Source organism: Furipterus horrens, unplaced genomic scaffold (genome assembly GCF_987537825.1).
Source record: "Furipterus horrens unplaced genomic scaffold, mFurHor1.1.pri manual_scaffold_9, whole genome shotgun sequence".
In the NCBI taxonomy this organism is placed as follows: domain Eukaryota; kingdom Metazoa; phylum Chordata; class Mammalia; order Chiroptera; family Furipteridae; genus Furipterus; species Furipterus horrens.
The window spans coordinates 55,432,708-55,447,685 of NW_028327179.1; the positions used below are offsets into that span (position 1 = coordinate 55,432,708).

A 14,978-nucleotide genomic window follows, 5' to 3' on the forward strand; every position below is an offset into this window, starting at 1 on the left:
GGGTTCTACTTCCACACTATCCCAGCCTCTGAAGGTCACGTGATAAAATCAAAGCTCTCTGATCTCTTTTGGCACTAGCTCTCTGCAGCTGTGTTCTTTTTCCTGACTTCTGTAGGTTGTTTAACAAATATTTTTGGAGACCTGGCCAAGATGGCAGTGTAGGCAGACATGACTCACCTTTTTGCACAACCACATCAAAATTACAATAGAAATATAGAACAACCATTTGCCAGAAATGTCAGAAATTGAGTTAGATGGAAGTCTGACAATTATGGAATTAAAGAAACCACATCCATCAAGATGGGTAGGAGGGGTGCAGATGCAGAATGGGCTAGTCTCTCAGTCACATGTGGTGGATAAAAATTCAGGAGGGATATCTTGAGGTCAGGGAGTCCCAGTCCCACACCAAGCACCCCCAGCCAATGGCTGCAAAAACCAGTGGAGATTGAGTTGGTGGAAGAAACTGCTGGAGCCCCAGGCAGTTCATCTTGAAGAACCCACACACAGACTCACCTACTCAGACTTACTTCCTCTGAGCTCCGGTACTGGGGTAGCAGCTTGAAAGGCACCAGTGGCATTCAGGGAGAAAATGAAGCATTTGGCATCCAGGCAAGCAGAGGCCATTGTCTCTTTTCTAAACTGCCCCCTCCCCTGCCTGCCCCTTAATCTGGCAAGCTGGTTCCATACCCAAGACTCCATTAACCTGGCTAACACTATTTGAACTGCCTTGGAGAGCCCCAGAGACTCCTCTCCACCTAACTTATGGGCCTACCCAAGCTGCTTTTCCATATGAATTGCTGGTCTTGGTTTATGCTTCTCAATTTCCTAAGTCCTATCAAACAAGCAACAATTGGCCTTAGTGAGCCTCAGGCTCAGCACTAGCAGCAGCTAGCCTAATTTCACAGCTTGGCTTCAACTGGGAATCTCCAAGCCCAGAACAAGTAACAGCCATCTCTGATTGCTTTATAGCTCAGGCAGGGTGGCCCTTGGCCAAACACAGGTGGGGACTGACCTTGGTCTGTACCACCCAGGAAACCCCAGGGTCAGCATACCCAGTGGACAGCTACAGAGCACATCAGGGCACCACCACCATGGCCCTGCACAGCTGATCATCCGTGGAGGGCAGAGCTTGATGGTGAGTGGTCACAGCCAGTCTTTGCAGCTGACTTCCCTGGGTAAATCCTCCCATTGACCTGCCAACAGCAACCAAGGCTCAACTACAAGAAGAGGGTGTACTCAGCCCACACGAAGGGCGTACCTTGAGTACCTAGCTTGGGTGATAGGGGAGGCTGGGCCACTGGACCCTATAGGACTCCCACTGCATTAGGCCACACTATCAAGACACAGAGTCAAAACAGCTCTACCTAATACACAGAAACAAACATAGGGAGGCTGCCAAACTGAGGAGACAAAGAGATATGGCCCAAATGAAAGGTCAGAACAGAACTCCAGGAAAAGAACTAAAGAAAATGGAGATAGCTAACCTATCAGATGCAGAATTCAAAACACTGGTGATCAGGCTGCTCAGAGAAATGACTAAGTACAGCCACAAAATAAAGGAAGAAGTGAAGGTTATACAAAGTGAAATAAAAAAAAAAATATATATATATAGGGAACCAACAGTGATGGGAAGGAAGCTGGGATTCAAATAAACAATTTGGAAAAAAATGAATAAATAAACATTCACCCGGAACAGAAAAAAGAAACAAAAATTGAAAAAAAACCAAAAAACAAAAACAAGGAGAGGCTTAGGAACCTCTGGGGCAACGTTAAACTTACCAACATCCAAATCATAGGGGTGCCAGGAGAAGAGGAAGAGCAAGAAATTGAAAAATTACGTGAAAAAATAATGAAGGAAAAGTTCCCTAATTTGGAGAAGGAAATAGACATACAGGTCCAGGAAGCACAAAGGGTCCCAAACAAGTTGGACCCAAAGATGACCACATCAAGACACATCATAATTAAATTGCCAAAGGCTAAACATAAGGAGAGAATCTTAAAAGCAGCAAGAGAAAAGAAGAGAGTTACCTACAAAGAAGTCCCCATAAGACTATCAGCTGATCTCTCAAAGGAAACTTTGCAGGCAAGAAGGGATTGGCAAGTATTCAAAGTGATGAAAAGCAAGGACCTACAACCAAGATTACTCTATCCAGCAAAGCTATCATTTAAAATGGAAGGGAAGATAAAGTGCTTCCCAGACAAGGAAAAGCAAAAATAATTCATCATCACCAAGCCATTATTATATGAAATGTTAAAGGAACTTATTTAAAAAAAAGATCAAAACTATGTACATTAAAATGACAACAAACTCACAGCTATCAGTAACTGAATCTAAAAAACAAAAACAAATTAAGCAAAGAACCAAGACAGGAACAGAATCATAGGGATGGGGATCATTAAGAGGGTTATAAGCTGGGAGGGGGAAAGGGGAGAAACGAGGAGAAAGGGGGAAATGGTGCAGGAATTAAGAAGCATAACTGGTAGGAACAAAATAGACAGCAGGATGTTAAGAATAGTACAGGAAAGGGTGAAGCCAAGGAAATTACATGCACGACCCATGGACAAGAACTAAGCGGGGATGGGATTGCTGAAAGGAAGCGGGGTACTGGGCGGAGGTGAGCAAAGGGAAAAAAGAATTGGGACTACTGTAACAGCATAATAAAAAATATGTACTTTAAAATAAAATAACCTGCTTAGGTCCTTTGGCATAAAAAATATTTTGGTAGTTTTAGGCAAATTCTGTATTTCATAGTCTACTTTATTTTTTCCTTCAAGAAAAGTTTAAAGTAACCTAGTGAGTCCTGAGGGGACAGAACTTTGGAAGACATTGAGATTAGAGCTCAGTTGTTGAGTTTATCCTTCCAGTTCTGTAAAAAGCAGGGTCCAGGTCTGAAATGCACAGTCAAAAATCAAGAACACTGTTTTGCTAAAAAAATCCCTCTCTCTCCCTGATCCTGCTTCTCCTTTATAGTATATATGTGCACTTGGCAGCTAGGGCCTGCAGAGGTCAGAGGAAAGTCACTGTCCTCAGGTGTCACTGCAAGTCAGGTATGGGAAGACTGTGTATCTGGGAGTATGGTCCCCTGATAGTGTCTCTGTTGTGCTGCACCTGGTGCAGATGCTACACAGCTCCCTGCATGATAATGATGCTGAGGCATAGCTGTTCCCTGCCCCTCACCCTCAGCAGCTGCTCTACCCAAGATGTCTGCAGTCTTTTCAGTGAAAGGTGTTGTCAGCAAGTCAGCTTGTGCTCCCACCTAATTTCTGGGGCCCAGTCTAGGTCCCCCCAAAGATTAGGAATACTTACTATGCCAATTCCATGCCACTGTATACTGCTGCAAACTTTGCTCTCTCCAGCCTACCCCCTCTTCTCTGGCATTCTTTCCCCAGAAACTATCATTTGCTGCATGCAGCAAACTGCAGGTGAGAAACAAGTCCCAGTCCCCTGTTTCCAGACCTCAAAGGCAATTCTGTTTAGGGTCCTCTAAATTCATAGGGATACCATCAAGCAGGGTGGAGAGGCACAAAGCTCCTTGAACTTACATGAAATTCTTGACATTTTTCTTCTTCATTTACTCGTTATGTTGGATCAGGGTAGGTTAACACAAGGTGGGGGCATGTAGGGTTGACTTTGAACTTAGCTGTTTACAACTTAGTATCTAGCCAAAAGGCCGCTCAGCAGAAGCTGCAGGCAGACCAGCTGCTCAGGGTGGGGGCAGGGAACAGCAGTGTCCCTGCAGTATCATTGTGCAGAGAACTATGAGGGTTCCCAACAGGTGTTTCAGCAATTTACCTTTTAGTTATGAGATTCAAAAAAAGCAATACATACACATTTAGCTTGGCCACTGAATGTAGAGAAAGAAACCTTTTACAGATGCTTCACATCACCATGGTGTAAACATACAGCACCTTCTCCTGGCACCATGGGGCACCATGGTGGGCCAGGGAGGGCCCTTGTCTGCTGCCACACCACATAGTGTTTCTTCCCTCGCTTGTCCACCAGAGTGACTGCTCTGATGCACACCAGAGGTCGAGGGACCCTGGGTCTGTAAGCATAGTTAAAATTTTGATTCTATCTTTGCTTAACCTCCTGCTTTCCTTCTAGTGGTGACTTAAATATACTTTTGAAATGGAAGAAATGATCTAATATGGAAACTGACTTGAGAGATTTTTGTTCTTCTGCTCTGGACCTAATCAGATGATTTGGGGTTATAGTAGAAGGGCCTACCTTGTCTCCTGGGACCCCTGTCCTGCGCCAACACCTCCCCAAAGGAGACCTTTCACAGTTGATTCTCCCCCCAAAAGGAGTATTTATGAGTGCATTTCAAAGCTATTAATACAACTGCCTATGCTGGGTTTGGAAGGGCAATAAGCTGAGGGAATCAGGAGGAAAGATCAGCTTCATTAATTAATTTCCCCTTGTTCTTGTGTCACTGACTCACTTCTGTCTCAATTTTCCTTGCTTATGACTCTATTCTGGCTGCCAAGCTTAAGGACTTAATTTTTCAACATTCCCTGGCTCCCTGGTTTTCCTGCTGAGTGGCTAGAAGAATGACCCTGCCCACTGAGTTCCACTGAAGCCAGATCTCAGGTGCACATTTAACCTTCCATAAATGGGCATAGGTCTCTGAGCTGTAAAATATGGTGTCCAAGTAATGAGCATGCTCCATCCTTTATTGCCTCACATTCCTAAGAAAATCAGAAAATGTACCATAAAACTTGTTTTAGTTCTGGGTTTTCTTTCACTTTTTCTTTCAGTTTTCATTAGCATGTCTCTGAGAGTGGTAGCAGCTTCCCAATATACAACCACTTCCTGCAGTTCTTGATTCTGATCATGGTTAAAATTGATAGTGGAAATATCCAAACCTCCACTTGCTAGGGTTTGGAATCTGCTTTAGAATCTGTTTACTCCTAGGAGGATATTTCCTTTTACAACAAACACAGGCTGTCTGTGTCAGAGTACAGCCATGCACTGCTTAATGACGGGGATGATCCTGAGAAATTAGTCATTAGGTTATTTTGTCATGCGAATATCATGGAGTGCACTTACACGAACCTAGGTGGTATAGCCTACTATATATCGTCGGCAGCCGTCCGTCTCGAGAGACGATGGTGTAGCTTCTTAAGAGTCTATCTGCACCGCTGAGAATGGCTGTGCAGTCCGACTCGGGAGTGACACGGTATCTGTCTCCTCCTGTGTTGAATCGACATCTTGCGATGACGCTGGAGTGTCCTCTCCAGTGAAGCTGAAGCTACAGAGCCTGGGCAGGGTGATATGGAGGGTCTGCTGTTGCCCATGCAGCAGACCCCCCCCCCTCTCTTCGCAGCTGAAGGGCCCAAGGGAAAGACGGAGTCAATACAGCTTGGCTTCAGGTGCGCCGCAGGAGTTGCCGGTGTTGACTACAACGTCAAACCGCCTTAGGGACTCCGGCTCCGGATTTTCTGTCGGGGTTTACTCCCCTAGCCTTTCCCCTGAAGAGGTATGCCGCAAGGCAGCGGAGGTTTTTTGGAGTCAGAGTTTTCCTTCTCTGGCCTACTATATATACACCCAGGCTAAATGGTATACCAACATTGTATATGCCTTCTGCCATTGACTGAAAGGTTATGATGCAACTCATGACTATGTCTGATAATTTCTGTGTGACACAAACTCCTAAAACTTACTCATGGAACAGGGTGCTCTTAGACCTGCAAATATAAGACCTGCAAATGTAAGACCTTGATGGTGAGAAAAAAGGGGCTTGTGCCATTTCAAATCTGCCAGCAGTTTTCAAATTCATCTTAGGCTAAAGATTATTTCAGGTAAGCCATTTTAACGGAACTTTTGGTTATGTAACTATAGAACCAATCTTTTATTCTGTCTTAGGCAATGAGGATCCAAGCTGATCTACATCATAAACCTAAAATGTTGTCTTTATTGTGAGTAAAGAGTGTCTTTGCACATTATTATGCTATGGACTGAAAGGATGAACCTAATGCTGGGTTTTAAACAGAAACTGATTTTCTCTTTTTCTGGATCTAGGAGAAGGTCTGCACTCCAAGAAAGGGGAAATGTTTCAAGATTCTCCCCTGGGCACCAGTTGGCGGTGAGTGAGGTTGAGAAAGAGGGGACTAAGTGGGCTCTCTGTGGATGGCTGTGGTTTGGGAATCCAGGGGCAGAGAGGGATAATATTTGTTTTCAGTTTTCTTTTCTTTTGCCATAAACCCTTTCTACTATCCTCAAGCCTTTAACCACATTTTGTAAAACTGGTCTTTGTTGTGTTTTAGGAAATTAATGGGAGAGCCCGTGGCCACACCTGAAGGACTGCTTTGGGCAGCAAAATGGCAGCCTGAAGAAGCTGGCTGAGAAAATTTCCAGGAGGCTTCCAGGGAAGGTAGCAGAAGAGGTGATATGAAGTAGCTAGGACTCAGGGAAACTGGTCAAAGACTGAGAGTGTCCTGAACATGATTGGGATGAGATGATGTGTTCTTCTCTGGGTGTTCAATGGTCTAGTGAACACCAAAGCCTTGAGAAGTTGAGAACATCTGGGCTATATTTAGAAATAAAAACTCTTTAAATTAAGACAGCTGTATTCTTATTTTTATACCACTGTCTCTACTCCTAGCCTCCCCACCCACCTCCTCTAATTCTTATGTTTCCACAAACCACTTCACATTTTGAACAAAAAACAGGATCTGAACTTCTCAGTGATGTTTATTTCTGACCCTGCATTCCTCCTATGATGCATTTGAAAAAAAACAAAGGAAATATCCCCAAGTCCCAATGAACACATACCATTATAGTACAAAATATTCAGTTATAATAAAAAATCTAAATGTAGTAAGATAAAAGTCTAAAGGTAATTTGGTGCCTGTTTAACTTATACATGTCTTTCTTGTTTAACCCAAATTATTTTTATCACTATTTGTTTGCTGTTGAGATGTAGTTATGCTCTGAGAATATACAACAACTGGAGCCAGTTAAGGAAACTTACTTTCTATTGGGACTCCATTTGATAACCAGCTAATTTTGGGTTTGGGGTTGCCGTTAACTCTGCAGATTAGGGTCCCATCCTCTCCTGGGGACAGCACAAGATTTTGAGGTGCCATGATCCAGTATGGAGCCGCTTTATTGAGGAAAGAAAAAAATACAAGTATTTGAATCAAATAGATATTTTAGCAAATTTAGTATATTAAACTATTTTAATAAAAAGTATCTTGCAAAACATTTGTTAGTTTCATTTTTTAGAGTGAATAGATTTATACATGGTGCTTCAAACAATACTTCACATTTTCAAAAGAATGTTTAAAGAGATTCACTGATATCTATGTATTATTTACAGACCTTTTTGATATAATTATCATCATCTGTTTTACATTAACTAACGATACATTAAATAGGCAACAGATTTATCTAAGGCTAAGAAATTTACAGGCATAGATCTAGCTAAAAAGATGAATTAAAATTTTGAGCCCTACAGAATATATGTAGTTATAAAATTAGGAAGCAATTTTTAAAACTCTGAAAAGTTGCAAAGTTAATAGTGTTCCCAGAAGTCTTTCATTCAGCCTTCTCTAATGTTAGCATTTATATAAACATGGTACAGTTATCAAAGCAAGAAATTAACATTGATACAATACCATTACTAAACTACACACTTTACTAGAACTTCCTCAGTTTTTCCGCTGTCATATTTCTGTCCCAGGACCCTGTCCTGGACACGACATTGCATTTACTTGTCATGTCTCCTCACTTAGCTTCCTCCAGCTTAAGAGTTTCTTGGTCTTCTGTGTCTTTCATGACTTTCAGACTTTCAAAGAGTGCTAATCAATTATTTCGTAGAATGTTTCTCAACTTGGGTTTGTCTGTTTTCTCATGATTAGACTGAGGTTTTGGGTGACGGACCCTCTGATTACATCATATCAGGGAGTACATGATATCAACATGACTTATTGCTGGTTGTGCTAATCTCAATCACTTGGTTAAGGTGACGTTCGCCAGGTTTCTCCACTGTAATGTTACTATTTTCCTGCTTACCATACTTTATTGACCAGTGAGTCACTAAGTTCAGCCCACATTCAAGGGCAGGAAAATTAAGATCCATCTCCATAAGAGAGGAATAGTGAAGAATGAGTAGACATGTGTTAAAACTGCCTCAGTAAATTAAAAAAAAATTTTTTTTTGCCTGGAAGGGGGTGGTGATAAATACTTTGGGGCTATGCAAATATCCTATTTCCCCTGAAGGCTCATCCACTAATTTTAGCATTCATCACTGGCTCTTGCCTACAGCAATTATAACTGTGGGATTCTAATGGTGATTTTTCCATTTCCTTTCTTCTTTCTACATGTATTAACTGGTATTCTTTTGTAAGAAAGATTTGAGGGAGATAATTTTTAATCTGATTTAGATACACAATAAATACAAATAACAATGAGAAGAGATTCAAGATACCATGAATGTTGATATAAATTTACATTTATTATTATTGATGAATATAATGAAAGGCATTCTAATCAAATACTAAGGGCCTCTCATGAATGCAGTAGTAACGCATTTTAAACAATGATATATATACCTTTAACTGTGACAGAAATGGTATGATGGATGGCTCCTAATGCATTTTTTGCTATACATTGGTAATTTCCAGAGTCTTCTTCTGAAACCTGAATAATCTGTAGCGTTTTCTGAAAGTTTCTATAAAATGTCCGGTTAATGGGTAGTGTTCCATCTTCTTTTATCCAGTAAATAAGTGGGGTAGGCCTGATAAGATAAATAAATAAGTGATGATGATACAAAGAAAGAAGTTGACCTAACTACTTTTGAGGATTAATTTCCATGCAAGTTTGTAACAAATTCTTTATATACTCGTAAAGCTAATGAGAAGGATATAGATACTTTAACTAGCATCACACTTTTATAAATAATGCTCAAAACCTTATACGTAGAGCTATTTTCACAGAAGCAGAACTACACTACTTTATGACACACCATAGACTTTGAGTTCAGAGATGCAGAGAATGTCAGCATAAGTTACTTTACTGAGGGATCTAAATGTTCTCTTCAAAGTTCTGATCCATGAAGCACTCTTGGAAAATTTTACATGAAGTGCTATGCCAATCAAAAGAATTACCATGAAATTAATGATATTGAGTTTAAATTTTTCATCAGCTAGAGTTAAAGATAAACAGAGAAAGACATGATACACACATTTCTTATTTATATTTGCAATATTAAACCAACTGATAAGACTAAATTAAACTCAAATTATTCATACCATTCTTACAGTGTTTTTCATTAAATTATGAAATATGGAGATGGATGAAAAGCCAGAACACAGGCCTGAAGTTAAAGATCTCTTTCAAAGTCCCAGCCCTGTTTCTAAATTGTTCTTTGACCATGGATCCCTGACCTTCCTTGGGCTTCAGTTTCCTTAGCTTTCTTACTAGGGATACGATCAAGTGGCTTTAGAGGGTTTTCATGTGGGTAAAATAAAATTCCATTTGACATAAACATTTACTGAACAATGAACTAGAGACCAAGCACTGAGTTGTGTGTTGGGAAGATAAAGATGAAAAAAGAACGATGCAGGCCCTCAAGAAAACCACAATATTTGTCATTAGAAATGCAAGTGAGACTAATTGATTTTTAGAATTGGTTTTGGTTTATTTGGTTGAATAAAAATAATTGAATATGCATAGTTGATGAAATGGCTTCTAAAATAAGACATGCTGTGAATATAAAAAGGTAGAAAACGTAGAATCATTTTGAAAAGTTGAAGATACTATACCCATGTGGAATCTGATAGCATATCATTATGTTTCCTTATAGTCAGATTAATCTGCATCTCATACAACTGGAGGTGTGAGGGTGATGCAGTCAGAAGCATGAAATCATAGCTTAACTAAGTCATAAACTATTCCAGAGGCCTACTATTCCACTGAGCAGCTGTTAAGAATTAGAAATATTTTGATTCCATGAGTTGTATGCTCATTGATTTATAAGTGATAGACCTCCAATCTTAATTTTATAACATTCCAAGCTTTTAAAAGCTTTTGGAAGTTTGATGCAATTTCCAAATACCAATCATATTTTAGTTTTTTGTTTGTTTTTTTAATATGTCATTTGGGGGAAGGGCAATCACTAAGTTGTGAGAATGAGTGCCTCTATTCCCAAAGGGTCGAAGGTTGGTAATTAAACCACTTTTTAACACAACAATGATGAAAATTACAAGGCTTTTGTTTTCTGTTTTTTAAAAAAATTCTGGTGGACAAGATATATACTTCAAATGAGGCTTTTCTCATCTTCAGTTACTTGAGAGTGTGATTTCTTGACATGCCCAGAAAAGGCCTCCATGTGTCTCCTGCAGTAAAGTTGTTCCTGAAGCCTGATTCTGGGAACAAATGTGAGACTGCTGAGTTACCAGGACAAGGGTAGCGCAGGTCACAACATGTGATCACAACATGTTTCTGAGAGTCTATTCAATGTTTTCAGCATATGTTTCTATATCAATAGTACTTGCTCTGTGCCAGGCATAAGAGGGGACTAGGTAGAAGCTTGCCTCTAATATTTACCTAATGTAATAGTGGTTCTTGTATCTGAGTGAGGTCTCACTGCAACTCCTGCCAAAGGTGTATGGGTTCTAGGAGTGGCATTAATTTTGAGGTGTGCACAGATGAGACATTTGCAAAGAATCTGGGCTTGTTACTTGCCAGTAGGAAGTAGTGGATGGAACAGTATGCCAGTTCCGACACTAGGCCCAAAGAAGCCATGTGTGCTTCTGTTGTTAGGAGAGTTAGCCTGGGCTGGACTGCTAAAGGGATGTGAGAAACTCAAAACCAAGAGCTCAGTTGCCAGACACTCAGAGTTGTGAACCCATAGCTGAGCCACCTAGCAGACACATGAGCAGGATCAACCTATATCCCTGGATCTAATCCATTCTAGCACAACTTCCCTGAAGACCTGCAGAAAAAAGATCAATGATAAATAGCTATTGTCTTTAAGCCAATAAGTTTTGAGGTCGTTTGTTACACACTGTAGCAAAATAATATACCCTAATTATAATCATAGTAATCATATGATGATTACTGATACTTATTTCAGGAGAAACTATTACATTAAAATATTTTAATAATATGAGAATTCATCTGGCTTATTTTGGAAGTAATTATCAGATTTTTCCTGATGTTTGATGGAATTAGTATAAGTCAATGACTCTTGCTATGATATTAATACTTCTCTACCAATCTACTATGTTTTTATAAGAAATGTACACCAAGACAGAAAGTATTAACTCACAGTCCTTCTGCAATGCACTCTAGTGAAAGAACATTTCCTTTTAATTCCTCTTTGTTACTTGTATTGCCTTCTGGAGTTAAAAGTGTTGGTGGCCTCTCTCTATTTGATTTAGCTGAAAATGAGAAAATCAATATGCATTGAAAGTTATGAATATGTATTTCTAGAAACAGATTCACTGCTTAAAAAATATAATCCCTTTTCAAAACTATTTAACATTTTAAAATTTGTTAAACTACACATGCACACTCTTTGCCTTACAGAAATAGCTATTGCTCACTCAGACAAGAATAGAAATAATTTTGGTTGCATAGCACTAATAATAGTAAGAACTATTCTCTTTTTGTATATTTTCTTAATTTTGGGTTATATTTTTATGATTTTTTTGTTGGTAGTTAAAATTTCAAAATGTAGACATAAAAAGGAAAATCATATTCTCAAAATATACATCACTTAAAATTAGTGCTTAGGTCAAAGTGAAAATTGATTATTTACCATGTGGAAGATGTTATATTTTTCTGAAATGTATGACTATGGAAGGGCTATTTTGGTTTACACTGGGGACTACATTGTACTCAATTCCATTTGTTAATCATGAAGATAAATCTGGGGTAGATGTTTAACATATCAAAACCCCCAAACTTCAAGGTTTATGGAAAACAAAACAAAACAAAACAAAACTAGAAAGTTACTGACAGAGGTCTGGCAAATTTTGCCATATATTAAGAATAATAGTGGAGTTAAAGAAATTGAAATTGGTTTTCTCAGTGAAAATACAAAGAGGGCTCAAGTCAGAGATCTCAGGGAGATTCATGCAGGCCATCTTTTTTCTCAAGGAGGTGTTGCCTAAATGTGGCCTGATATTTTGATGAACTCTCAGAAAAACCTAAAGTAGAAACCAACATATTCAGATTCTACAGTCCTTCAGAGTTTTCAAAACTTTAATGCATTAACAATTTGATACTAACAAAAACTGAATAAAAGGTAATATATGATTTATACTCATTCCTCAGAAGAAAAAATTGAATACCAAAAAAAGGTATGACTTGAGAGAAATTAGAGTTTTCCTAAGATTTTAGAGATAGTATAGGAAATCTTACCCTTCTAAAATCACTTTGGAAATGGTTTTGAGACCTGTATCTTTCAGGAGTATATTAAAATAAAATAAGACATAAGATGTAGTATGTCTACTCTGGTCATTGATCAAACCTTAATGTTTTTTACTTCACACCTCAAAGGTAAAAAAATTAATACAGTAGAAATTCTGCCTTATAGATAATTAAGAAGACCCCATAATTTTCATTGATCAACTCTGTACCTGAAACCCACATTTCCCTTAAGGAAATCAAATTCTTTTCTTTTTGAAAGAATGAAGTTAAATGTTCTATTTTTAGAAATATTACTTCCACTGAAGATAATGACTGGTTTTTAAACAAAACTAAGAGAAATATTATTGCTAATTTTATGATATCGATAATGTCATGTGAAAACAGATGGGAAATATGATGACTTACTATCAAAATCCACTTACTGTTAGTTGCTAAAGGATACTAAGACTTTGAAGAGTTAGTATTCAAGCAGGTTACTGCACCCTGCCAATTCTTACTTAGTTCATGAGGAAAATTTATGAACAAGACAAAAGACAAAAAACATAATTCTGAACATACATGAAAAAAAACCCAAATCATGTGAAGTGGTTCTTTACATGAAAACAGCTATAATAATTTTCATTATTATACATACAACATGGAAAATGTTTTAGTGGCATGTTTGCAAGCTTACAGCTAAATTTCACAAGAAACATACATATTTTCTAGTGGTATTAAACACATAACTAGGAATCTCATAAAGAAATAAGGTTAAATAGCCATGGAGGTGAAGTTAGTGAACTAAATTCTACAATGAAGAAGAGAATATCAGTTACGATCACCATAACTCACCACCATAAAACTCAGTGTCACTCAAATTAGCAGCTATAGTGTCATTCAATTCATCCACTGAAATAAACAGAATATTATGAAAAATGTAAAAAATAGGGGAGAAGGTATTGGACAAAAAAGTATTAGGCAAGAAAAGTAAACATATACAGCTATGCTGACCAAGTGCCATCCTTACCAACTAAAAACAGTGCTTTACATTGTACATGACTAACTCATTAATTTACCCAGTCACCCCAACCAGTATTATGTGAACATATAACTGAAGCTTCAGGATTACCAATTAAAGGCATCATGGGGCATAAAGCACACACCAATGTGCAGAACTCCAAGATTCAGAAGGTTACCAGGGAAAGAGATATGTTAATAACAGCATATCATGAAAAACACAGTATTTAGGGTATTTGTACATGTCACTTATAGCACATATGCCAGTACTTTAGTCACTATTCAAACTACCTGATCAGTGGACTTGTTTACTTCAATCAGTAGTATTTATTAGTTAATATTTTGCAGATATTTGTAAACATCATTGAAAGACAGATTCAGGAAGCTAAACTCTTACCTGAAAGCACCTTCACAGAAATAGGTTGCTTTTGCTGTATAGTCTGAGTGTGGTTAAATCTGGCATAACAGATATAGTCTTCACGGGTGTCCTCTGGGAGAACATTAGAAAAATAAAGGTCTCCATTCAGACCTTGGGAAACCCTCTCGCTTTGTGGAAGTCTTTGAAAGGCTGGAAAAAGGCAGAAAGATATACAGGCCATTCTATCATAAAGGGACCACTTCCCAAATTAGCAAAATAAATGTATCTACTAATAGATCTATGAATTTCACTGGAATATTTTTTCCCTATTCATAAAGTTCTTTGAGTAACAGCATATAAGTGTAAGCAGGAACAACAAAATAACACATGAAAACTCCAATTGTACCTGTTGAACTTAACTTCTTTGGAGTAGGGCAGAGGTAAGATTAGAGTTGTACAGTGAAGTGTTTCATTAAGCAAATGTAAACCATAAAAAGTTTGACAGAAAGCATTTGTGTGACTTTTCCTAACATTTAAATAGTTCCTAAATATTAGACACATATACACACATGCTTTGAAACATGGATTAAGGAAGCTTATAAAGATGTTAATCTGGGTTGCATCTTCATAAATTGTCAGACTGTGAGAGCACCTGTGAGCTAGGCCCTGTGTAAGGTGTCAGCCATACTGGGGTCCCTACCCTGTCTGAGCTAACTGAAGAATCAGGCAGCGAAAGGGCAATTAACAATAGGGTGCAATGATGACACTATTTAATGCTGCAGACTACCCAGCCTTCTTTACCTCCTCTTCCTTTTCTTTTCTGAGTTATTTATCATTCTCTAACATATAACATATTTTATTTATCATATATATGGCTTATTGCCTGTCTACCATGCTGGAATTTAAGTTCCAGGACAGAGACTATCATCTGCTCTATTTTTTTAAAAAAATTGTTGTTTTTGTTGTTTTTAAAAAGGAGTACTGCTGATCAGGTGAACTTTTTCTTTTTTAAGGTTGTTTATTTATTTATTTATTTATTTATTTATTTTCTAGAGAGAGAGGAAGGGAGGGAGAAAGAGAGGGAGAGAAATATCAATGTGTGATTGCTACTTGTGCACCCCCAGGCATGTGCCCTGACTGGGAATCGAACCAGTGACCCTTTAGATCTATGTCTACTGTTGTAGCAATAAAATTGCGACTCTTTCTTCACCTCATCTTGGGGACACTACTCTCTCTTTGTTC

The 14,978-nt window shown here is 38.4% G+C and overlaps 1 protein-coding gene across 9 annotated transcripts in view; it reads right to left on the minus strand.

The window, feature by feature from the left end:
- NRCAM (neuronal cell adhesion molecule) overlaps window positions 1-14,978 on the minus strand; it is an 81,084-nt gene that overhangs the window by 51,419 nt on the left and 14,687 nt on the right. For 6 of the 9 annotated variants that reach the window (XM_090287358.1, XM_090287364.1, XM_090287362.1 and 3 more), the window contains 5 exons: window positions 13,776-13,946; window positions 13,214-13,270; window positions 11,277-11,388; window positions 8,557-8,741; window positions 6,975-7,106 (listed from right to left, as the gene is read on the minus strand). In XM_090287358.1, coding sequence (XP_090143484.1) covers window positions 6,975-7,106; window positions 8,557-8,741; window positions 11,277-11,388; window positions 13,214-13,270; window positions 13,776-13,946 — 657 coding nt within the window. The remainder of the gene's footprint in view (window positions 1-6,974; window positions 7,107-8,556; window positions 8,742-11,276; window positions 11,389-13,213; window positions 13,271-13,775; window positions 13,947-14,978) is intronic. The other 3 variants (XM_090287363.1, XM_090287361.1, XM_090287357.1) reach the window with 1 other exon arrangement.